This window comes from Dendrobates tinctorius, unplaced genomic scaffold (genome assembly GCF_039654945.1).
Source record: "Dendrobates tinctorius isolate UK_male_01 unplaced genomic scaffold, ASM3965494v1 ptg000158l, whole genome shotgun sequence".
In the NCBI taxonomy this organism is placed as follows: Eukaryota; Metazoa; Chordata; class Amphibia; order Anura; family Dendrobatidae; genus Dendrobates; species Dendrobates tinctorius.
This window is the reverse complement of record NW_027361825.1, coordinates 2061583-2085088: the sequence shown is the minus strand read 5'-3', so window position 1 is coordinate 2085088 and position 23506 is coordinate 2061583. Positions and strand designations below refer to the sequence as shown.

Sequence of the window (23506 nt, the reverse complement as noted above, 5' to 3'; positions counted from 1 at the left end):
AATAGAATCAAAATAAAAAATATAGTTATTCTCACCATCCGACGTCGCGTTCAGTCATCCCGCCTCTCTCCACGCTCCGGTCCCAGTGATCCTTTGCATGAATGACCGCGAGATGTCACGGTCTCGCGGGATAACAAAGTCTTGCGGTCATTCGTGCAAAGGATCACTGGGACCGGAGCGTGGAGAGAGGCGGGATGGCTGAACGGGACGTCGGATGGTGAGAATAACTATTTTTTTTATTATTTTTTACACCTGATCGCTGGTCTCCCGCTGTCACACACAGCGATGCGTGCTGGCCAGCGGGAGACCAGCGACCAAAGAAATGTCCAGAGGTTTCTTGCAGCGATCAGCGATACCGGCAGGGGGGCCGCTCGCTGATCGCTGTCACACACAGCAATCTCGCTGGTGAGATCGCTGTTACGTCACAAAAGTTGTGACTCAGCAGCGATCTCGCTACCGAGATTGCTTAGTGAGACGGGGCCTTTATGCTTCTCTGTAATTTAGCTCAACAGATTTATGACCACATTAAAGTTGAAAGTGTATGAAACAAAGAGCCTGTAAACCGTGCAATTTTTTTTAATGAAACCCAATAGCAGAAATTATTTTTAGTCCCAAATATATTTAAACAGAAAAAAGAAAAAATGTCTCCCAGCCCCTTTAACAATAGACATGATGAACCATCAGGTGGCTGCAATGCGAGGGTCTCAACCTGAGAGTTATCAGCAATCCAGCAGAATTTTCCATTTGGAGGTCAGAGATGACAGGCCGTATGTCTTCATACTTCTCAAATCAAAGCATTCAAGCCATCGTCTACCAGTTATTGATAAAAAACAGAAATAAAGAACACGCATCGGGGACCCAGAAAAATTTGTGCAATGCTAATTCACATATACAGGACAGGAGATTAATATGCCCCTCCCGCCTACGCAACATCCCACCCCACGTCATACCCACAAGACATCCTCATCCCACTAATCGATAGCTATGAACACATTGGCACGTGTAACTCTTCCACGTCTCGCACTAGTACATGAAAAAGTACGTGGAAACGGGAGGCAGATATGAGGACGAAGGAAGGATCAGGCCGCGGAGTGTAACAAAACATGGATATTCTCAGGCCACAAGACAGGAATTTGGGGAGAGTCTGAAAGTTGCAGGTCGGTGGTTGCGGAGTGACGGGAGCATGGGAAGAGGCAAAAAGGGAAGGGGGAGAGGCCACAGTTTTGGGCAGATCAGTTCCATGGTTCCTGCCCCCATTCCTAGTCCATAAAGAGATGGAGGGGCTGAAGAGGGCAGTTAAATAGGGCAATGCTGGGAATCCTTCACCCTATATAACTGGCCGACCCCATTCCTGACAGAACAGAGAGGGAAGACGGCGAGGACTGCGGACAGTCGAGTAGAGAGGAGAGCGCAGTACCGGCCTGACATTAATAAATATAATTACACAGTAAGGCACCCCCCTCGGAAATCTCACACACGGCTCTACGTACTGACAACCCGCCTCCTTCCCGCTAATGGAATGTCGTCCGATCCTCGTTCTAACCGGCCGCTTACAATTCGATTAACCCTACGTTATCTGGATGACCATGTTCTCCATTTCCGCACCTCTCTTCGGCATCCTCAGGACTACCCCTAATAACTGTATGATCTCCTAACCCTCCCGATAGTCCCTATATTTCACTCTCTCGGTATACATGGAGGTCCTCCGGCTGGTGTAACGTCGTCATCGTCTTTCGGGTGATATTCTATGTCCGTGTCGGCTTGAAGGGAATGTTCATCTTCTCTTGGTTACCAAAAAAAAAAAAAAAAAATCTCCTATAGTCGCATACAAGCTTCTACTCTTCTCGCGCTTCTTCACGTTATTGGCGTCTCATCTATGGCATTTGTTACGTGGTTCAGTGGAATCCTCGAATGGCGATTTTGCTCTCTCCTCTCTCTCGGTATTGTTCCTCTTTTGGATTGCTCCTGAATGCGGGGTGGGGAGGTGGTACCCAGGCTGAGGATGACAATGGAGGGCGATGAAAGGGGATCAATGTCCACCCCCAGGCTCCTTTCCTGGGCGTTCATTTGAAATGTGAGTTAATGTCTCAAGCATCAACCCTCGGACTTTATCGGCGAGGTCGGGGACATCGTCAGCACACAGCCCCCTAGTGGGCACCCCCGGGAGGATCTGCACTGTACACTTCCCTGAAAGAGACACAAAGGGAGCGCATTACTAAAAAACTGGTAAGGAGGAAAACATTATGTATACAGTATATACCTACACTATATAGACCAACTTGTCATCTCCCATTTTACTGCCTCCGGCCTCTCTGTGTATAAAGTCTGCCCTTTGTCCCCAGTGAACAACAATCAGCCCCTTACCCCCCAGGGGCTATAACCTACAGCCCCTCCACGCAGTCTGTCTTTACAACCATATGACAGAACGGCCGGTAGCACAGAGCTCACAGACACCAGTGCGGTCCTGTAACAGGAGCCACTGAAGTAACAAGTGGAAGGAACCACAGCAACTCAGTCACAAAGTAGAGGCTCTGTAACATTACAGAGCGGGGGCTCTGAGTGCTGAGGAGCATAGGACATAAGTCACTAATGCTCAGTTGACTCAAACTTTAGAGTCCAAAACTTCTTTCGTATATCATCAGCACAAACACTGCGCCACTACCGGAAGCTTCATGTTAGAGCAGCTGTACATCACCAAGCACAATGCTGAGCGTCGAATGGAGTGGTGTGAATCCGCCACCACTGGACTCTGGAGGACAAGTCTGGGTTTGGTGATTCCAGGACGACGTTACCCCCTGACTGCATTGTGCCCGCTGTACATATGGTGAAGGGGGGATAACGCTATGGGCTGTTACCAGGGGCCGGCCTTGGCCCCTTAGTCCCAATGAAGGGGAATGTAAATCTTTAGCACAAGACGTGGACAATTGTAGCTTCAGTTTTGAGGGAACAGTTTGGGGAAGACTCTCATCTGCCCCCCATTACTGCGCTCTGTGCTATACAGACATGGAGGTGGAGTTTGGTGGGAAGAACATGACTGGTCTACATTCTTCCACCTGCAGAGACAGGAGGACTTACTGGCAAGTATTTGCATTTTTTAACCCTTTCTCTTCAATTTTTCATTTCTATTCTGTGTGGCCATTTAATTGATCCAATTTATCAGGGTTCAGTGTCACTGCGACAAGTGAGGATGTCTCCCCCCAGCCCACCAGGAATTTCACCCGACCTCGATGGGGCCATCATGCGTTTGGTGGAGAGATATTCTGGTTGTCGGACGCCTCATTAATGCTGGATTGGAGCAGCGCTCTTATTATAGCAGAGAGTTCGGCTTCTAAACTTAGTTGCAGGAAGTGTGTTCAGTCTTGTGAAACTGATGTGGAAACTGGAGCTGCGCTGTCTCCGCAGACACGAGATGTTATGTTACACGGGGGACCAGCGTCTGACGGCTGGACGTTAAGTGCTCGCTTCATTATTTACTGCCTACATTTACCTCCTCGTACTGTGTGCGCTCTGAGGCCTCGTAGTACGACCCAAACTGGAGTTTGTGGGGTGCAGAGCACACTCCAATGGACATTAGGAGCACATGTTGAAGATCTAATTCCTGCCATGGCGGTTGGTCATGTTCTCCCCTCCATGTTTATATGGACCTCATGCATTGGGCGTAGTCATGGGGGACAGATAAGGGTCTTCCCCAAACTGTCCACCAAACTGGAGCTACAATTGTCCACAATATCATGTGCTGAAGATTAAGATTTCTCATCACTGGAGCTGAGGGTCCGTGGTCGCCCCCTGATAAGAGCCCACAGCATTATTCCCCTCTATCTGTACAGGCGGCACAATGCAGACAGGGGGTAAAGGCCTCCTAGCATCTTTGGAATTGCAGCAGAACATACGCGGTGTCTATGGCCACCTCTCACAGGACGTCAGTACGGCGACTTTGAGGGATGGAGTGATGGATTCTGCGATCTCACCTGTTGTGAACTTTTTGTCTTTCTTGCTGTAGAAATCCTTATAGGAAGACATGATGACTGGAATTACAGGGACCTAAAAAGAGAAGGAAGTAAAAATAGAAAGTGAAGCAACGCCGCCCGCTGTACGCCATTGCAGAGGATACAGCGGCCGGGTCAGTAGATGGTTACAGACCACTTCTCTCCTCCATAGATAGGGGGGGGGGGGGGGGGGGTCTTACCTGCGCTTGCACTGCCAGGTGGAAGGCGCCTCGTTTGAATGGCAGCAGTGACCCGTTGTGATTTCGGGTCCCCTCTGGGAACACCCATACACGCACCTAGGATCAGCACAGAGACAGGTATAGTAACTGACAGACACCCCCCCCCCCCATCACTGTCCTCGCTGCTCTGCTATTACTGGACCCTCAATTTCTGACCCCAATAGGCCCATGGTGGTATGAAACACTCGAGATACCCAGTCTTCTTGCTTATTCTTCCAGCTGGTGACGTGATCACTACAGCCAATCAGCAGACACTGACTGGCTGCAGCACTAATGTCTTGACCGAACCAGAAATTGGTGAGGAGCAAAGAGCCTGAGTCCAGTAGGAGGGTATCCGTTTTATATTGATGACCACCCTGGGCCCATTTGTTGGATAGCATAGCAGTGAACGTCCCCCTACAGTCAAATAAGTGGCATTAGGGGCTTAGGTCAGTGCCACAGGCCCCATACATTGTGTGACCCCCACCATCTAACATTAAAACCCCCATCGTTTCCAATCTCACATCCTCCTTCAGCATGGTCTCTGCCGCCTCAGTCATCACGCTGATGGCGTCATCTGTTTTCTTGCGGTTGATGAAGATGACGCCGGCCAGCCAGCACGCCAGCCCGGCAGTGCCAGCGTACATCAGCTCGCGCTTGGCAATGGGCACACAACGACCAGGCAGGATCTCCATCATTCCTGGAGAGAGAAGGCACACAATAGGTTAATCATGTATAGACCCTCTAATATCACTGGTAAAGCCCTGGTGTCACAGTGACCCACCGAGGTCCAACTGACCCTGAATGACCCCAGCACTACACGTAATGCAACCTGAATGACTGCACCCCATGGGCAAATATGGTCCTAAAATCACCAAAATCCACACTAAGGACCCAAAATATTTCCCGTACTACTGCACCCCGACATCAGCACGTCTTACCCAGCAGATCAAGGGAACTCTGGTGATTTGACACCACGACGTACGGCTCCTTAATATTGAAGTTCTCCCAACCACGGACCTCAATCTTGATACCATAAAGGTATTTAATATGCAGGAGCATGAACCGGAGGACCCTGCGACAGGAGAGAAGCTGCATCGGTAAGAGACCACAGAGGTACGGAAAGGCCAAAATCCGAGGGAAGAACAAGCAGAGGCATAGGATGCACAACAGATGGAGAAAAAAGTAAAGGGGATAAGGGCAGTGGCCGGTCCTACAACATCAGTCTCACAAGACGAGAGGAGGCACCACCCCAACTTACTTCATGTTCTCCACGTTGCGTCCCCGCACTGCACATATAGGAATGGCCAGGATAGCCAGCGTCAGGATCCAGCCGTTGTAGAACGCCATCTTACAGAAGTACTTGAAGGAGACGCTCCATTCATACAGGAGCGGGAACGCCACCAGACAGACCACGAGAAGCCACTGTGCCACAGACAGCTCCATCGCTCCTGCAGAGAAACGAGAAGAGACAGCGACCGATGAAATTTGGGGGAGGGATATAAAGTACGGGAGGAGGGTAGTGACGAGGGGGGGTGTAACGCACGAGAGGAGACAGACGAGGACAAGGGGATACACCGCACGGGAGGAGAGAGACGAGGACAAGGGGATACACCGCACGGGAGGAGAGAGACGAGGATGGTGGGTTATATCGTACAGGAGGAGAGACTAGGACAGGGGGATATAATGTACAGGAAGAGAGAGGACGGGGAGATATAACGTACGAGAGGAGAGACGCGAGGACGGGGGATATAGTGGTCGGCGTATACAGAGGATGTCGGGATATATACTGGTGAGGGAGCCCCTGTATGGTCTGAGGGTCAGCAGATAATGGGCAGCGTTCAGTGCGATGCCTCAGGATCAGGAGCTCTGCCACCTTTGTACACATTTCTAACATTTCGTTATTTTTCCCCTTTATACACATTTCTTCAGCCTGTAGTCCCCCCAGCTGCTGCAGGACAACTCCCATCATTCGCTGACAGCTGAAGCCTTTAACCTCTATAACTGGTCAAATACTACAGCTCCCAGCATTGCATTGACCGCTGTATGCAACCTGTGACCCTCCGACAGTAGAACAACAAATCCCAGCAATACCCTGACCGATGAATGCAACTTGCAGCTTTCAGGCTGCTGTGACACTACAACCCCCAGCATGCGGTGATGACAGGAGGAAAATTATTTCTATGCCAGAATTTACCCTTAATTGACCAAAAGAAAAATAAAAGGAAAAGTCAAGAACTTCCTATAGTGGGCAGGGCCATCTCCAGGATTCTGGGTGCTGCGCTCTGGTATACGGTATATACTGGCCTGTGCTCCGTCTCTATGCCCTGCGGTATGGGATACAGATCACCTCATTTCCAGGCAGGTCGCACTGTAATAACCAGATTTTCATCCCTGTGACTGTAGAAAGCGGTGATCTCTGCGTTCCACGGAGAAATCTACTTACGGTACAGCCGAGAGTGAATCCATACACACCGTCAGCAGCGACCACGCCTGGGCCGCCCTCAGATAAGCGGCCTTATCTCTCCATTAAGTAACGAGGCCACCCGTATCTCGCCATCTCACCTGCTCTGGCCTCCCATATATGCAACATTACATCAGGCCTGGTCCATAGCACGGCTACACTCCTGCACCATCATTCCTCCCTCACCCTGCCGCCCATGGACCTCTATCAATCCCGCTTTTGTGCTGGTGTGTTAGCCCTTTGTCTGACATTTTTCTGCTGTGGCTCTTGGTGCCCAGATGGTACCGGGTCACATGAATTCCCACTGGGTTCTGGCCAAGTGCAACTCTGAAAGCCTGACCACATAGGCTCTCCAACTCCACACAGGCCCCAAATTATCTCGGAATTTTTTTTTCTTCTTTTAAACTTTTGCTCCAGAGCAATAATGTATTGCATCTCCAAACAATCAATAATTAAAGGGGATCTGTCACCATAATTTACCCGTATAAACAGGCTCAAAATTTAGAAAAACAAGTCCTAGAAATACTATTCTAAATTTATACCCATTAGTTCGATAGGTCTGCACACCTCTGGAAAGCAAGCACCCGCCCGGCGAGACCTAGCAAGAATCCACCCGGCGAGACCCACCAGGACACTTGCAAAGGTATGATGTTACATATGCCAGGTAGTCCCACACATGTGCCAAATAACTGATAGAACGGGTGCAAGCGCAGGCAATGGATCTATGCTGTCCAGCCCAAGTATGAGATTAATCAATAAAAAAGGAGCTATAAATCATCCACCTTAAAATGACATCGGATGAGTCATCCATAGGCCGCTCAGTCGCACACGTTTGCAGTATAGTATTGAACAGGCGCATGGTAAAATGAATGCACCTGCGCAGAACAGAGGAAACACTGCGCATGCTTCATTTCTATCCTGTATTGCACGAGATTAAGGGTCTGAGATATGCGCTATCCTCGTCAATCGGAGGGGCTATCCTGGTGCAGACCCACTTGAAACACCATGGACTCTTGAGCACTACTGATGACAGCCGTCGCCTGCCCTGATCAGATGTCAGCGGGTCCTAGAGCCGGCGGATGTACACAGTATGCAGAGATAGAACGACACCGCGCCATACCTGGGTGCATGTGGCATTGTGGTTTCTGGCTCTATTCCCGGTGCACATCCCAGAAAACCCCTTTAATGGGCCGTCTCATAAAGGCAAGGTCTGGTCATATATCCTATTGGGGCAGATGGAATGAGAAAGATTTCCCCCCCCCCCTCCATATTCTGAAGAAGAGAGTCAATGTGTAAGAACAACCCCTGCTCTGGAGGACTGGACCCAACTATGCATTTTACCAGTCAGCCATTTATTTGTATACCCGACATATAATCCTATATTCGCCCATCTCCTCGCCCCCATCACAGGTAGTAATGGAAATGTACAATATGCCTGCCAAGTAGTATCACTGCATAAGTAAATGAACCCACCTAGGCTCTCACCCCCCCCCCCCCCCCCCCCAATCTACAGGGGTCTGGCTATGGTCTCTATTAAAGGGTTACCTTCAGAGCTAGGCAAATGGAGGGCACCTGGTGTCACTCTGCCCGTTTTCTCCTCTTGTTAAATTAATCCTTCCTGCCAGATCCCAAGGCGGTGGCTATCAGCCGACAGATCGGAGTGGTAACAGCTGCCCGTCTGCCAAGCCATTCTGTAATAAGTGAGTCAGAAGCCGGACGCAGCGAGGGGGCACCGCGAGCTGCAACTAAATCCTTGTAAATCCACTTGGTAAGATATTAGCTGGAAACAGACTGAGGAGCCGGGGGCCATAACAGCATCTGCAGAGTCCTGAGGACTTATCGGTGGCGCCATTGGAGAGGAGCTCGGCTGATCACTGCCCGCTGAGGGTGGACTTGTAGACTTTCTATGAGCGGACCCTGATTCTCCCAAGTCTCTGCCCCTTCATCTTAGCGATCAATGGGGAATCTTAACAACGGGATCCCCGACGATCAACACTTCTGACATGTCATACATTTATTTCACAGCCAATATGAACAAGCAAAGCTGCAGTGTAAAGCAGGCAAGAAAAAGATGTCGGAGGTGAATTACAGACCACAGTATACACCTACTGATCAGAAGACTAAAATATTACTTAGGGGGATTATACAATTATCAGACAGGGTCATTTCTAAACTTTTAGCTCTTTTTGAGTTAAGGAGTTAGGCGAGATTACACCTACTACTACCCCCACTATTATACCGGTGCTTACCTGTCACAGCGCTAGCCAATGGAGAAGCAGCTTTGACGACATTTGATGACATCACACGAAGCTTGACTGACTACCTGCGGAGAGCACATGAAGGGTTAAGGCAGGCACAAGAACATGCTGTGTAACATGTCTCCTTCATCGAGAAAAATCTGATTAATACAGCATAGGATGGCCCATCACTGCTGCTGAGCACCACTCCCGCCCTGTGTATGGGGCCATCATTTAATTTGGGGTTGTAGTTCCCCGGCAGCTAAATGGGATTACATTACATGCCGTTGTACACAGCAGATGACTGATCACATGTAGTAAAATTATCTATATATTTCGGGTGCAGGGTCCCGATTCACAGCCTGTCTGGGCACAGAATGGCGGCAGTCACGGGGTGGGCAGCTGAATCCGCGATCGTCAGTCTCTGACTGCACAGAACAGGTGTGATCCCACGGGGCCGTATGTCCTCCAGACGGTATTGTTGCATCGTAAACTTCTCGTTTCCCCCTCATATTTTTCCTCATCACTGATCGCTTTGTCTCCCCCCTCATTCTCCTCCTCCGCTGCCATCAGTGACAAGAGACCTCTTCTCTCCTCACACCCCCGGCTCCCTCCTGACTGTCGCAGAAGCTGACGTCTCTCCCGACCCAGATCACTGTCCTATTTACTGGGTAAAAAAATCCCAGGCTGCCCCCATCGCTCGGGCCTCACCCCAATAGTGTGGAGGCCTGCGCCATGTCCACCCAGTGGGAAATGAATGCCCACATTAGACAGACCGTGAGGCGATGGACATTATTATAACATTTACTGAAGAGAAGACTATTACATGGTACAATATGGGCCCCAAGATCACAGGTCAGGGGCCACAGACACCAGACGAGGCACTATGACTTTGCTACGGCACCGTCCAGAGATGGGAACAAAATACCATTATCAGGGCCCAAATGCCTGGGGCTGAGGGTGGGCCCTCATGGCCAGACAGGACGACAGCTTTTATTTCCAATCACATATGCCCACGTGGGTGAGGAAATAAACGGCTACCAAACACCTCCAGCGGCACATCCTCTCCCGGGAGAACAAATGGGGCATGCTGAAATTCAACATGCCCAACCCTTCATTGCCCCGAGATTTAAGCAGAGAGCCAGAACACCCCCATAAAGAGCAGATGGCCGGTTGATGCTGTTGAAGTCATGGGTTTGGCCAACAGTCATTTAACCTGCATGGCTGACCTAAGAGTAGGAGACGCTAGCTACCACCTTCCTCCATTATGTCAAAGCAGTGGACCCTTGTCCGATGGTTACATGGCATCATGGACCTGTTTTTATTTGGGTTGGGTAGTTTAAGGATTAATGCTGTCTCTAAGTTTCTTCTTTCAGGTTCTGAGGAATTGTTTTATTAATTGGATGGTTATTAACCAATAAGAAATCGAGTTGTGTGAATTGACCCGGTAACGGGCTTTGATTGGTCTGCCTTTTCGGCGGGAGTAAAGGACTATATATACTAGAACCTGAGGTGATTTCATCACTTTTCAACTTTGAAGTTAAGAAGATGCCCGCCCGCCCTCCCCAATTTTATGTATTTCTCTCTTTTTCCGTCATGAAAGCTTTATTAGAGTTGGGTACGATTGCTCTTTTCAATGAGCGAATTTTGGTTATCGGATTAATAAAGGAATTATTTATGGAATTATTTATTAAAGAATTAATTATTTGGTGGATTTTGGTTTTTCCCATGGATTTCAGTAACCCTTAATAAAGTTTACATGGCCACTTTTCTCCACTTATGTCTGGATGTCTCAATTATTAATTATAGAGTATTTAAGTTTTGTTGGGTCCTATGTTGCCATGTGGTCACAGGACTACACTTTCCAGCAGAACTGTAGGTAATAAATATCAGATCCCCCTTCACAAGTTAATAAAAGGTACAGATATGACCATGAAAGGGATGGGACAAGTGCCCTAATGGTGCCGAAACGCCACAGATAACCCGTTGGACGTCAGCTTTTGAACTTCCTAGTATACGCGTGTCATTCACCTCTCCTGGATCCATAGCCAAACATGGCATCCACCGCCTCCCAACTCACTCCCGGCTCTTCAGTGTGCTAGATTGCCTATAAGTACACAACATATGGGCAAGTGGATAGTGATTTGAGTATTCAGGTAGCTGGCATCCATACTACCACTGTGGACACCTCTACTACGCTGTCTCGGGAGGCTTTCTGGCATGCCCAGCAGCTCCACTGCTCCAACGTCAACAGTTGCAGCATATCACCTACTCATCTGGACCAAGAGCTTCCAGGATTCACCTCCAGGTCAGACATAACATGAAAAATCAGCTGAGCCTTTAGGTTTTCCCAACAGGAAGAGCGAAGTATCCACATAATGTTAGGAAAGTCAAGAGGCCCCCATAACAATTTCATAAAAATTCAATGATCCTGACAAAAAATAATTCAACGCGCATGGAGGCCAAGGCTACATGAAAGATTGAAATTTAGCATTAGGAGACACCCTATAAAATTAACAGGAGACTATTCAGGACATGGATGACTTAGGCGCAGCTTGCCACAAGCCACACAGCCAATGGGACGTGTGTACCAAGCTCCACAAAGACGAACACTCAAAAAATATTCAGTTGTGGCTCTAAAACCAAACGGAGACTTCAGAGAAAAGGTTTTAGGAATCTAAAAGTCACGATCCAAGTTCAATAAAGTGACCAAACAAATCATCAACCAGAAGGAGGATTCCACAATCCTAGAACAAGGGAGGACCCTGCATTACTCCCATCAATGGTAACAAACACCTGGAACTATTTGCTACTCAACATGACCCAAGGCCAGAAAGACTCCGAACACCATGAAAAAGTGTGCAGCTCTGGAGTATAATACAGGATGTAACTCAGGATGAGTACAGGATCAGTAATGTCATGTATGTACACAGTGACTGCACCAGCAAAACAGTGAGTGCAGCTCTGGAGTATAATACAGGATGTAACTCAGGATCTGTAATGTATGTACACAGTGACTGCACCAGCAGAATAGTGAGTGCCGCTCTGGGGTATAATACAGGATGTAACTCAGGATCAGTAATGTATGTACACAGTGACTGCACCAGCAGAATAGTGAGTGCAGCTCTGGAGTATAATACAGGATGTAACTCAGGATCAGTAATGTATGTACACAGTGACTGCACCAGCAGAATAGTGTGTGCAGCTCTGGAGTATAATACAGGATGTAACTCAGGATCAGTAATGCAATGTATGTACAGTACACAGTGACTGCACCAGCAGAATAGTGAGTGCAGCTCTGGAGTATAATACAGGATGTAACTCAGGATCAGTAATGTATGTACACAGTGACTGCACCAGCAGAATAGTGAGTGCAGCTCTGGAGTATAATACAGGATGTAACTCAGGATCAGTAATGCAATGTATGTACAGTACACAGTGACTGCACCAGCAGAATAGTGAGTGCAGCTCTGAGGTATAATACAGGATGTAACTCAGGATCAGTAATGTAATGTTTGTACACAGTGACTGCACCAGCAGAATAGTGAGTGCAGCTCTGGAGTATAATACAGGATGTAACTCAGGATCTGTAATGTATGTACACAGTGACTGCACCTAGCAGAATAGTGAGTGCAGCTCTGCTGTGGAGTATAATACAGGATGTAACTCAGGATCAGTAATGTATGTACACAGTGACTGCACCAGCAGAATAGTGAGTGCAGCTCTGGAGTATAATACAGGATGTAACTCAGGATCAGTAATGTAATGTATGTACAGTACACAGTGACTGCACCAGCAGAATAGTGAGTGCAGCTCTGAGGTATAATACAGGATGTAACTCAGGATCAGTAATGTAATGTTTGTACACAGTGACTGCACCAGCAGAATAGTGAGTGCAGCTCTGGAGTATAATACAGGATGTAACTCAGGATCAGTAATGTAATGTATGTACACAGTGACTGCACCAGCAGAATAGTGAGTGCAGCTCTGGAGTATAATACAGGATGTAACTCAGGATCAGTAATGTAGGTACACAGTGACTGCACCAGCAGAATAGTGAGTGCAGCTCTGGGGTATAATACAGGATGTAACGCAGGATCAGTAATGTAATGTAAGTACACAGTGACTGCACCAGCAGAATAGTGAGTGCACCTCTGGGGTATAATACAGGATGTAACTCAGGATCAGTAATGTATGTACACAGTGACTGCACCAACAGAATAGTGAGTGCAGCTCTGCAGTATAATACATGATGTAACTCAGGATCAGTAATGTATGTACACAGTGACTGCATCAGCAGAATAGTGAGTGCAGCTCTGGAGTATAATACAGGATGTAACGCAGGATCAGTAATGTAATGTATGTACACAGTGACTGCACCAGCAGAATAGTGAGTGCAGCTCTGCAGTATAATACATGATGTAACTCAGGATCAGTAATGTATGTACACAGTGACTGCATCAGCAGAATAGTGAGTGCAGCTCTGGAGTATAATACAGGATGTAACGCAGGATCAGTAATGTAATATATGTACACAGTGACTGCACCAGCAGAATAGTGAGTGCAGCTCTGGAGTATAATACAGGATGTAACTCAGGATGAGTACAGGATCAGTAATGTCATGTATGTACACAGTGACTGCACCAGCAAAACAGTGAGTGCAGCTCTGGAGTATAATACAGGATGTAACTCAGGATGAGTACAGGATCAGTAATGTCATGTATGTACACAGTGACTGCACCAGCAAAACAGTGAGTGCAGCTCTGGAGTATAATACAGGATGTAACTCAGGATCTGTAATGTATGTACACAGTGACTGCACCAGCAGAATAGTGAGTGCCGCTCTGGGGTATAATACAGGATGTAACTCAGGATCAGTAATGTATGTACACAGTGACTGCACCAGCAGAATAGTGAGTGCAGCTCTGGAGTATAATACAGGATGTAACTCAGGATCAGTAATGTATGTACACAGTGACTGCACCAGCAGAATAGTGAGTGCAGCTCTGGAGTATAATACAGGATGTAACTCAGGATCAGTAATGTAATGTATGTACAGTACACAGTGACTGCACCAGCAGAATAGTGAGTGCAGCTCTGAGGTATAATACAGGATGTAACTCAGGATCAGTAATGTAATGTTTGTACACAGTGACTGCACCAGCAGAATAGTGAGTGCAGCTCTGGAGTATAATACAGGATGTAACTCAGGATCTGTAATGTATGTACACAGTGACTGCACCTAGCAGAATAGTGAGTGCAGCTCTGCTGTGGAGTATAATACAGGATGTAACTCAGGATCAGTAATGTATGTACACAGTGACTGCACCAGCAGAATAGTGAGTGCAGCTCTGGAGTATAATACAGGATGTAACTCAGGATCAGTAATGTAATGTATGTACAGTACACAGTGACTGCACCAGCAGAATAGTGAGTGCAGCTCTGAGGTATAATACAGGATGTAACTCAGGATCAGTAATGTAATGTTTGTACACAGTGACTGCACCAGCAGAATAGTGAGTGCAGCTCTGGAGTATAATACAGGATGTAACTCAGGATCAGTAATGTAATGTATGTACACAGTGACTGCACCAGCAGAATAGTGAGTGCAGCTCTGGAGTATAATACAGGATGTAACTCAGGATCAGTAATGTAGGTACACAGTGACTGCACCAGCAGAATAGTGAGTGCAGCTCTGGGGTATAATACAGGATGTAACGCAGGATCAGTAATGTATGTACACAGTGACTGCACCAACAGAATAGTGAGTGCAGCTCTGGAGTATAATACAGGATGTAACGCAGGATCAGTAATGTAATGTATGTACACAGTGACTGCACCAGCAGAATAGTGAGTGCAGCTCTGCAGTATAATACATGATGTAACTCAGGATCAGTAATGTATGTACACAGTGACTGCATCAGCAGAATAGTGAGTGCAGCTCTGGAGTATAATACAGGATGTAACGCAGGATCAGTAATGTAATATATGTACACAGTGACTGCACCAGCAGAATAGTGAGTGCAGCTCTGGAGTATAATACAGGATGTAACGCAGGATCAGTAATGTAATGTATGTACACAGTGACTGCACCAGCAGAATAATGAGTGCAGCTCTGGAGTATTATACAGATGTAACTCAGGATCAGTAATGTATGTACACAGTGACTGCACCAGCAGAATAGTGAGTGCAGCTCTGCAGTATAATACAGGCTGTAACTCAGGATCAGTAATGTATGTACACAGTGACTGCACCAGCAGAATAGTGAGTGCAGCTCTGGAGTATAATACAGGATGTAACGCAGGATCAGTAATGTAATGTATGTACACAGTGACTGCACCAGCAGAATAGTGAGTGCAGCTCTGGAGTATAATACAGGATGTAACTCAGGATCAGTAATGTAATGTATGTACACAGTGACTGCACCAGCAGAATAGTGAGTGCAGCTCTGGAGTATAATACAGGATGTAACTCAGGATCAGTACAGGATCAGTAATGTAATATATGTACACAGTGACTGCACCAGCAGAATAGTGAGTGCAGCTCTGGAGTATAATACAGGATGTAACTCAGGATCAGTAATGCAAGTACACAGTGACTGCACCAGCAGAATAGTGAGTGCAGCTCTGGAGTATAATACAGGATGTAACTCAGGATCAGTAATGTATGTACACAGTGACTGCACCAGGAGAATAGTGAGTGCAGCTCTGGAGTATAATACAGGATGTAACTCAGGATCAGTAATGTAATGTATGTACACAGTGACTGCACCAGCAAAACAGTGAGTGCAGCTCTGGAGTATAATACTCCCGGAGAGGATATTTGATGCAATGTATGTACACAGTGGATTGAGACTACATGCAGAGTACAGATGACGGAGTTATTGCTCCTCCTTGGAGGCTGTAGACATGTTTCTTCATCTGCGGTAAACTCTACAGGAAGTCAGTGACGTCTTACAGGGCTTGTTGCTCTGAAGACTCATTAGGTCCCTGGTGATTGTGACACTACAGGTGGCAGTGGGGCATGCATGGCAAAAATATGGAGACTGACCAATGTCAGGACAGCACAGAACGTGCAGTCTCCCAGCGCTACTTAAAGGGGCACTCCATCTATAGCTTAGATTTATCTCCATGGGCTATAGTCTGAGCTATTGCTCCCTGTAGTCACTGACTACAGACCAGACCAGAATGAAACCGATCAAAAGGTTTAGGCTACTGGGAATGTATTTTATGTGAGAGGTAATTGCAGCGACTCGTCAGTGAGCTGGATGAACATGGGAAGTGTCAGCTCTCAGGTCCCTGTGGTAACTCAGTGTAATGGAGGCATCAGGTGTGACCGGTACCATGCACCACAGACTGCTGGGAAATCACCGCGGCTGGAGGTGTGTGTATATATCTATATCACCGTGGTGAGACACTGCTGTAATGCCTGAGCAGCCAATCAGAAATATATTCTTATTTCAAAACCTGACCTGGAGAATAAGGCTATGTGCACACGTAGTTTTTTTTGGGTGTGCGGATTTTGGAGAGAAAACCGCAGGTAAATCCGCAGGACAAAAATCCTGCGGATTTACACCTCATAATGGATGAGGTGTAAAACTGCAGCGTTTCTGCACCAAACAATTGACATGCTGCGGATTGTAAACCGCGGAAAAATCCGCAGCATGTGCACTGCGTTTTTTTTCCCCCCATTGGAAATAAAGGTACTGTACAACGCAGCAGATTTCACTGCGTGTGCATATACCCTTAGGCCATGTGCCCACGTAGCGATTCTCATGCAGAATAAACCTGAGCAGAATCTCACACCCTGCTCCTGGGAAAACGCATGCGGTTTTTGACAAGCATTTATGCATGCGTTTTCTTAAACGTTTTTGCCCATATAATTGATGGTATGCGGAAAATTAATGAACATGCTGCGTTTTTCTCCGCTAAGCGATTCCGCAGCAGTAAAAACTAAACATTGGCACAACATGTGCGTTTTCAGTTAAAATTGCATGGAATGTTTTTTTATTTTAAAGCATTTCCGCGGCAGAATCGCACGTTTAAAAACGCTACGTGGGCACACAGCCTTAAAACACGTATTCTTAGTGGTCGCTATGGGCAACAAGGCCTGTTATGCCAAACACCATACAATATATGGCGAACCTTGTACCAAGTGAAAAAGGAGTTTCTCCTTTGTACAGTGCTTTTCTGATGACATATGGAAGCAGTTGTCCACAGCAATCAGAATGCTCCTTTCAATTACATGAGTGCTTCTGATAAATGAGAGCTGAAATCTGATTGGTTGGTACAGGCAACTACAAAATATGGCTAAAACCAGATGCAGCTCCAGTTAAGGAAGGTGGTTTCTAAAAAAATAATATGGAAAGTGAAATATCTCTAAAGTCAGTCATGTCAGCGGGAGAGCAGAGCCACAATCTTCCATAGGCACGATGCTTGCTAGGAATTCTCTAAGTTACAATGAAAAGCTTATTTAGGGCTCATTCACACTTGCATAAGAAAATAGGGATCAAATATACATAGATAAATGCACTTTGTGATTTCACCTATTGACTTCTGTGGGTTAAAATTCAGCGCCTAATGTCAGAGGTGGTGGAGACCTTCAAAGCCCATCATAGATAGTCATGTTCGGCCCCGTCAGGCGCCCCACTAAGCGCACGTTTCCCGCCCCGTCAGGCGCCCCACTAAGCGCACGTTTCCCGCCCCGTCAGGCGCCCCACTAAGCGCACGTTTCCCGCCCCGTCAGGCGCCCCACTAAGCGCACGTTTCCCCCCCCGTCAGGCGCCCCACTAAGCGCACGTTTCGTTAAAGGGGTTCAGAAATAAAAGATTTTAGTAAAGGGCTAAATCTGATCTCTAGTACCTGGTCTCGGCTTTACACACAAACCCCATTCAGCCAGTAACTGGCCAATATGGGTCCCTCCTGAGGTCAGTGACTGGCTCATCAGCCGTTTCCCAGCACTTCCTGTGTCTTGTGACATGACCAGAAAGTAGATACCGACGGGGACACAGCAAACGTGGGAAAGAGAATGACCAGAGCAGTTAGCCCATTATTACTTTTATTTTTTGTAAACCACTCAGTCTTCTGCCAAAAACTTTTTCCCCCACTTGGCAGCCCCTTGAAGTGCCCAGACAGCGGCCTCATGTCATAACTGATGTACAGGGAGGCATCTGATACTAAAGAGGTGCAGATGTTAAGGGGCTGTGCATTTCGGCGCGCACGGCGCACCGTCAAAAGTGCGCAGCACGCTACTTTCACACTGGCAGCGCATGATCTGCGCACCCTATGCTAAAGATAGGGTGCGCCAATCGCATGCGTGCAAATGCGAAAGTAGGCGGTGATCCCGGATGGGGCGGGCAGGGAGCCGGCTCAGGGCGGGGCTAAACGACGCAGGGCGCAGCGTTGTTTTAACGCAAATGTGAAACCAGCCTCATACTTCAGAGCTGCACTCACTATTCTGCTGGTGCAGTCACTGTGTACATACATTACTGATCCTGAGTTACATCCTGTATTATACTCCAGAGCTGCACTCACTATTCTGTTGGTGCAGTCACTGTGTACATACATTATTGATCCTGAGTTACATCCTGTATTATACTCCAGAGCTGCACTCACTATTCTGCTGGTGCAGTCACTGTGTACATACATTACTGATCCTGAGTTACATCCTGTATTATACTCCAGAGCTGCACTCACTAGTGCAGTCACTGTGTACATACATTACTGATCCTGAGTTACATCCTGTATTATACCCCAGAGCTGCACTCACTATTCTGCTGGTGCAGTCACTGTGTACATACATTACTGATCCTGAGTTACATCCTGTATTATACTCCAGAGCTGCACTCAATAGTGCAGTCACTGTGTACATACATTACTGATCCTGAGTTACATCCTGTATTATACCCCAGAGCTGCACTCACTATTCTGCTGGTGCAGTCACTGTGTACATACATTACATTACTGATCCTGAGTTACATCCTGTATTACACTCCAGAGCTGCACTCACTATTCTGCTGGTGCAGTCACTGTGTACATACATTACTGATCCTGAGTTACATCCTGTATTATACTCCAGAGCTGCACTCACTAGTGCAGTCACTGTGTACATACATTACTGATCCTGAGTTACATCCTGTATTATACCCCAGAGCTGCACTCACTATTCTGCTGGTGCAGTCACTGTGTACCTACATTACATTACTGATCCTGAGTTACATCCTGTATTACACTCCAGAGCTGCACTCACTATTCTGCTGGTGCAGTCACTGTGTACCTACATTACATTACTGATCCTGAGTTACATCCTGTATTATACTCCAGAGCTGCACTCACTATTCTGCTGGTGCAGTCACTGTGTACATACATTACTGATCTGGATCCGCAGCAGTTCCACAGTGTACAGTACCATGTAAGTCTATGGGATTTACAATCTGCAGTGCACATGCTGAGGTTTTTTCCGCGCGGATTTGCTGCTGTTTGAAATCTGCAGCATGTCAATTCTTTCTGCGGATTCCGCTGCGGTTTGCTACCTACTCCATTGTCCAGGTGTCAAACCGCACGGAAAAATCCCCTGGCCAATCCGTAGCGTGTGCACATAGCCTCACGACTTTTCCTAGACAGTATTATTCTCTTCTGCTGCCTCTTAGTGCTGGATTATTGGATGCGTATTTAGGACAAATTGCGGACTATCAGACTGTCCGGACCTCTATACCGTGTCGGAGGGATTAGGTTGCTAGTTTTCAGGGAATATGAAGCGGTGAGGCCTAAAGCTTCCTAGGTAATTATCAGATCGGACACTCCGTCCCCCGTACATGACACAACTCCCCTCCCGAAGTATGAAATATTAGGCTCATTTTCGGGCCCGGCCGGAGTACACAGACGGACGCACGACACCGGGAATTTCCACAACAACAATTTTTACATTTTCTCTTGACAGATGATCTGCAAGAACTGACACATCCGCGGGACTATGACAATCCCTACGGTACAACGACCTGGGATAACACACGACGTCCACATGTGCGGAGTTATACCATAAGGCAGTATGACTGGAACCAGCTGCGATGAAACTACAACGCCCACCAGAGAGCTGGGAGTTGTAGTGCCACAGGTGGAATTGTTCAGGCTATATAAGTTTTAGTTCCCCACCCCCCAGACGAGTGATATGCTGTAGCCGCCATGACTGACCTGTACAGAGGGTCCCTGTCGGGCTTCGGGCTTCCTGTTGTGCTTCAGCCAACCCTGGGGTGAAAGCAGAGAGAGGATTGGAGCCCCTCGCATATGGTTCCCCATCAACTCCAGCCCTAGCACTATGGGGCTCACACTACAACTACTCTCTGCCCACCCAAATCCGTACCCATTACGGTACCCCACAAAGTTTACAGCTGCACCCTTTTGCCAGACTATCCTGCCCCCTCCCATTACCTCTTGTACCAATGCCAGCAGGGTGGAATTTTCTCTCTGCACAATCAGGTACCATCTGCTCCACCTCTTCTTTCTCAATCACCCCCACCCCTCTAGATGCTGATGTAACGGTCCACTCCTATTATAAAAAGTAACAAAATGGCCAGTACTAACTGCCTGCAGGGGGTGGGGAGAGCCAGGGTGCACCCCAATAATGGAGATCTGGGGGGAGGAAGCCAAATCCAACAGCTGCTGCAAGAAAGAGACAGGAAAAGGGGGAGATGGAGACAAGAGGGCAGAAGAGCAAGAAGTAATGGGGAGGGGGTGATGGCACACGGAAGGCAACAAACAGGGAAATGACAGGGGACAGCACGTATCAATGGCCGCAGAGACAGATGACAGGAGAGGGAGACAGCAGGGAAAAAGGAGGGAAGGGGCAGGGAGGGCACAGGACAGCGGCAGATCAGGGGCAGGAGGCCGCGGAGGAGGAGGAGAACGAGCCCGGTGCCCACTGCTGTCTGCAGATGGAGATTCTCTGAGAGAGGGAGGAGCCAGGGCAAGGCATTGTGGGTAATGTAGTCCTCATTCCCGCACAGGGTTCTGGGAGCTCCATCTGATCTGTGCGGTCCTGATCTCACAGCATTAACCCTTCCTGCAGCTGCTCACGGCATTAACCCTTCCTGCACCCCTGACCTGCAGCTGCCCACGGCATTAACCCTTCCTGAACCCCAGACCTGCAGCTGCTCACATTATTAACCCTTCCAGCACCCCAGAGCTGCGGTTCACATCGGGAAGGCTGGTTTCACATTAGCGCATCTGTGCGCAGCATTTGATCCGCCTAGATCCACATGCGTCATGTGTACATAGCTTTAACATGGTGTACGCTGCGACATGCGTTTGCTTGCGGATGCGTACACATGCGTCGTTTCGTGGTGTGAGGTGGGGCGGGGCTAACGCAACATGTTGCATTTTTTTAGGTGTCAAACATCCGTGAAATATGCACGGGCATGCGGATGAGTGCGTAAAAAAGCCTTACTGTCTATGGGAACGCCTTGGTACGCAAGGACATGTTTAGGCTAGTTTCACATTACCGTTCTATTTGCATCATACGTTTGCGTTTTTTATGCGCATTCGTTCTCTAGGGGTTAAAACCAGTGTCTATACATGTTTACGCCAAAAACGCATGCGCACGAAAGCGCAGCAAACGCATGTCCATGCACACGCCTGTATTCACATAGACTAATGCGTTATTTTGTCGCATTCCGTGCACAAGCATGTTCATGCGTTTTTTTACGCCTTTCGGCGGACCCAAAAAATGCAACATGTTGCGTCTGGCGCGCCTAGGCGCACACCTTGAAAAAACGCAAGCGCATGAAAACGCATACGAACGCGTGCAAACGCAAGACCATGCGCACGCCATGTTAAACATAGGGACGCATGCGCATGGACGCGCACGGTGCGCTGCGCAAAAACCCGCTAATGTGAAACCAGCCATGCGTTCGATACGCATGTGTTCAAAATACATATAGAAATCCCATGAAACGCCCATTTTTGTCTGGTGTCATATCGAACGCATGCAAAAACGCATACATGCACACATAGAGTTTTCCCTGCCATGCATAAGATGATGGACATAAAAACGTTCCATAAGGCCATGTGCACACGATGCAGATATGCAGCGGATTTTACCGCGCAGAAACGTTGCATATCCGCATTGTGATGTACAGTACCTTTAAAATCAATGGGGAAAAAAAAACGCTGTGCAGACGCTGCGGATTTTTCCGCACGGTTTTCCTGCGGTACAAAATCCGCAGCATGTTACTTCTTTTGTGCGGTTTTCTATCTCCCCTGTCACCAAATCCGCAGGGGGAATCCGCAGTGGAAAACCGCACAAAAACCGCGTGAAAAATGGAAGAAATCCGCAGGAAAAATGCAGGTCATTTGACCTGCGGATTTCTTCCAGTCTGCACGGAAAAATCCGCAGGGCTCAAAACTCCGTCTGCACTCAGCCTAAACATGCATTTTTGCATGCGTTTGCGGATGATGAGCTGCAGACTAATGTGAACCTAGCCTTACCCTTTCCTGAACCCCTGCAGCAGCTTGTAGCATTAACCCTTCATGCACCCCATACCTGCAGCTACTCACAGTATTAACCCTTCATGCACCCCATACCTGCAGCTACTTGTAGCATTAACCCTTCCTGCAACCCAGAGCTGCAGCTCACAGCATTAACCCTTCCTGCACCCCAGAACTGCAGCTGCTCACAACATTAACCCTTCCTGCACCCCAGACCTGCAGCTGCTCACAACATTAACCCTTCCTGTGGCTGCTCACAGCATTAACCCTTCCTACACCCCAGATCTGCAGCTGCTCACATTAACCCTTCCTGCACCCCAGACCTGCAGCTGCTCACGGCATTAACCCTTCCTGCACCCCAGACCTGCAGCTGCTCACAACATTAACCCTTCCTGCCCCCCAGACCTGCAGCTGCTAACATAATTAACCCTTCCTGTAGCTGCTCACAGCATTAACCCTTCCTACACCCAGATCTGCAGCTGCTCACATTAACTCTTCATGCATCCCAGACCTGCAGCTACTCACAGCATTAACCTTTCCTGCACCCCATACCTGCAGCTACTTGTAGCATTAACCCTTCCTGCACCCCAGAGCTGCAGCTGCTCACATTAACCCTTCCTACACCCCAGATCTGCAGCTGCTCACATGAACTCTTCATGCATCCCAGACCTGCAGCTGCTCACAGCATTAACCTTTCCTGCACACCAGACCTGCAGCTGCTCACAGCATTAACCCTTCTTGCACCCCAGACGCTCACAGCATTAACCCTTTTTGCTCCACAGAGGTGCAGGTACTCAGAACATTAACAGGCTTTGGGCATTGACCCTTCCTGCCTCCATACAGTAGTTGCAGATGCTGAACCAGTGAACATTAACCCCTTATGTGGTTCTGGCCCAAGGATCAGACAAATTCCCTGCCCCCCCCCCCCCCCCGTTAGCCCTTATACTCCCTGCAGATTTGTTGGGGTCCCTTTTTCAGAGCTGGGGATCATGTTAACCCTTTCTCCTCTGGCTCAGATCCCCTCCAGTCTTCCATCCTGCGAGTGAGCGCTTGCAGCATGTAATGCAAGAGGACTGCAGACTGTCAGAGACAAAGGTTGGATGTTTGGAGCTATCAATCA

At 47.9% G+C, this 23506-nt stretch overlaps 1 protein-coding gene across 3 annotated transcripts; it reads right to left on the bottom strand.

Moving 5' to 3' along the window:
- Positions 1 to 560: 560 nt before the first annotated feature.
- On the bottom strand, positions 561 to 21727 carry AGPAT1 (1-acylglycerol-3-phosphate O-acyltransferase 1). 3 transcript variants are annotated; one of them, XM_073548738.1, is made up of 9 exons: positions 20485 to 21727; positions 20095 to 20148; positions 8918 to 8991; positions 5466 to 5655; positions 5146 to 5279; positions 4729 to 4904; positions 4187 to 4282; positions 3969 to 4041; positions 561 to 2187 (listed from the first exon to the last, which is right to left on the bottom strand). In XM_073548738.1, the coding sequence occupies exons 3-9, from the start codon at positions 8967 to 8969 to the stop codon at positions 2030 to 2032; spliced, it is 879 nt and encodes a 292-aa protein (XP_073404839.1). In that variant the 5' UTR covers positions 8970 to 8991; positions 20095 to 20148; positions 20485 to 21727; the 3' UTR covers positions 561 to 2029. The 3 variants fall into 3 exon arrangements, with proteins under 3 accessions (XP_073404839.1, XP_073404840.1, XP_073404841.1); XM_073548739.1 differs by lacking the exon at positions 20485 to 21727 and adding an exon at positions 20332 to 20452; XM_073548740.1 differs by lacking the exons at positions 8918 to 8991; positions 20095 to 20148; positions 20485 to 21727 and adding an exon at positions 8214 to 8238.
- Positions 21728 to 23506: the final 1779 nt, after the last annotated feature.

What these genes read in the sequence shown, in the direction of transcription:
- AGPAT1 (XM_073548738.1), bottom strand. Translation starts at nt 8,969, where the DNA reads ATGTCATCAAATGTCGTCAAAGCTGCTTCTCCATTGGCTAGCGCTGTG. An exon ending in ACCTGGCAGTGCAAGCGCAG is followed by an intron (nt 4,042 to 4,186) that starts GTAAGACCCCCC and finishes TTCTCTTTTTAG; the next exon opens with GTCCCTGTAATTCCAGTCAT. An exon ending in AGACAAAAAGTTCACAACAG is followed by an intron (nt 2,188 to 3,968) that starts GTGAGATCGCAG and finishes TGTCTCTTTCAG; the next exon opens with GGAAGTGTACAGTGCAGATC.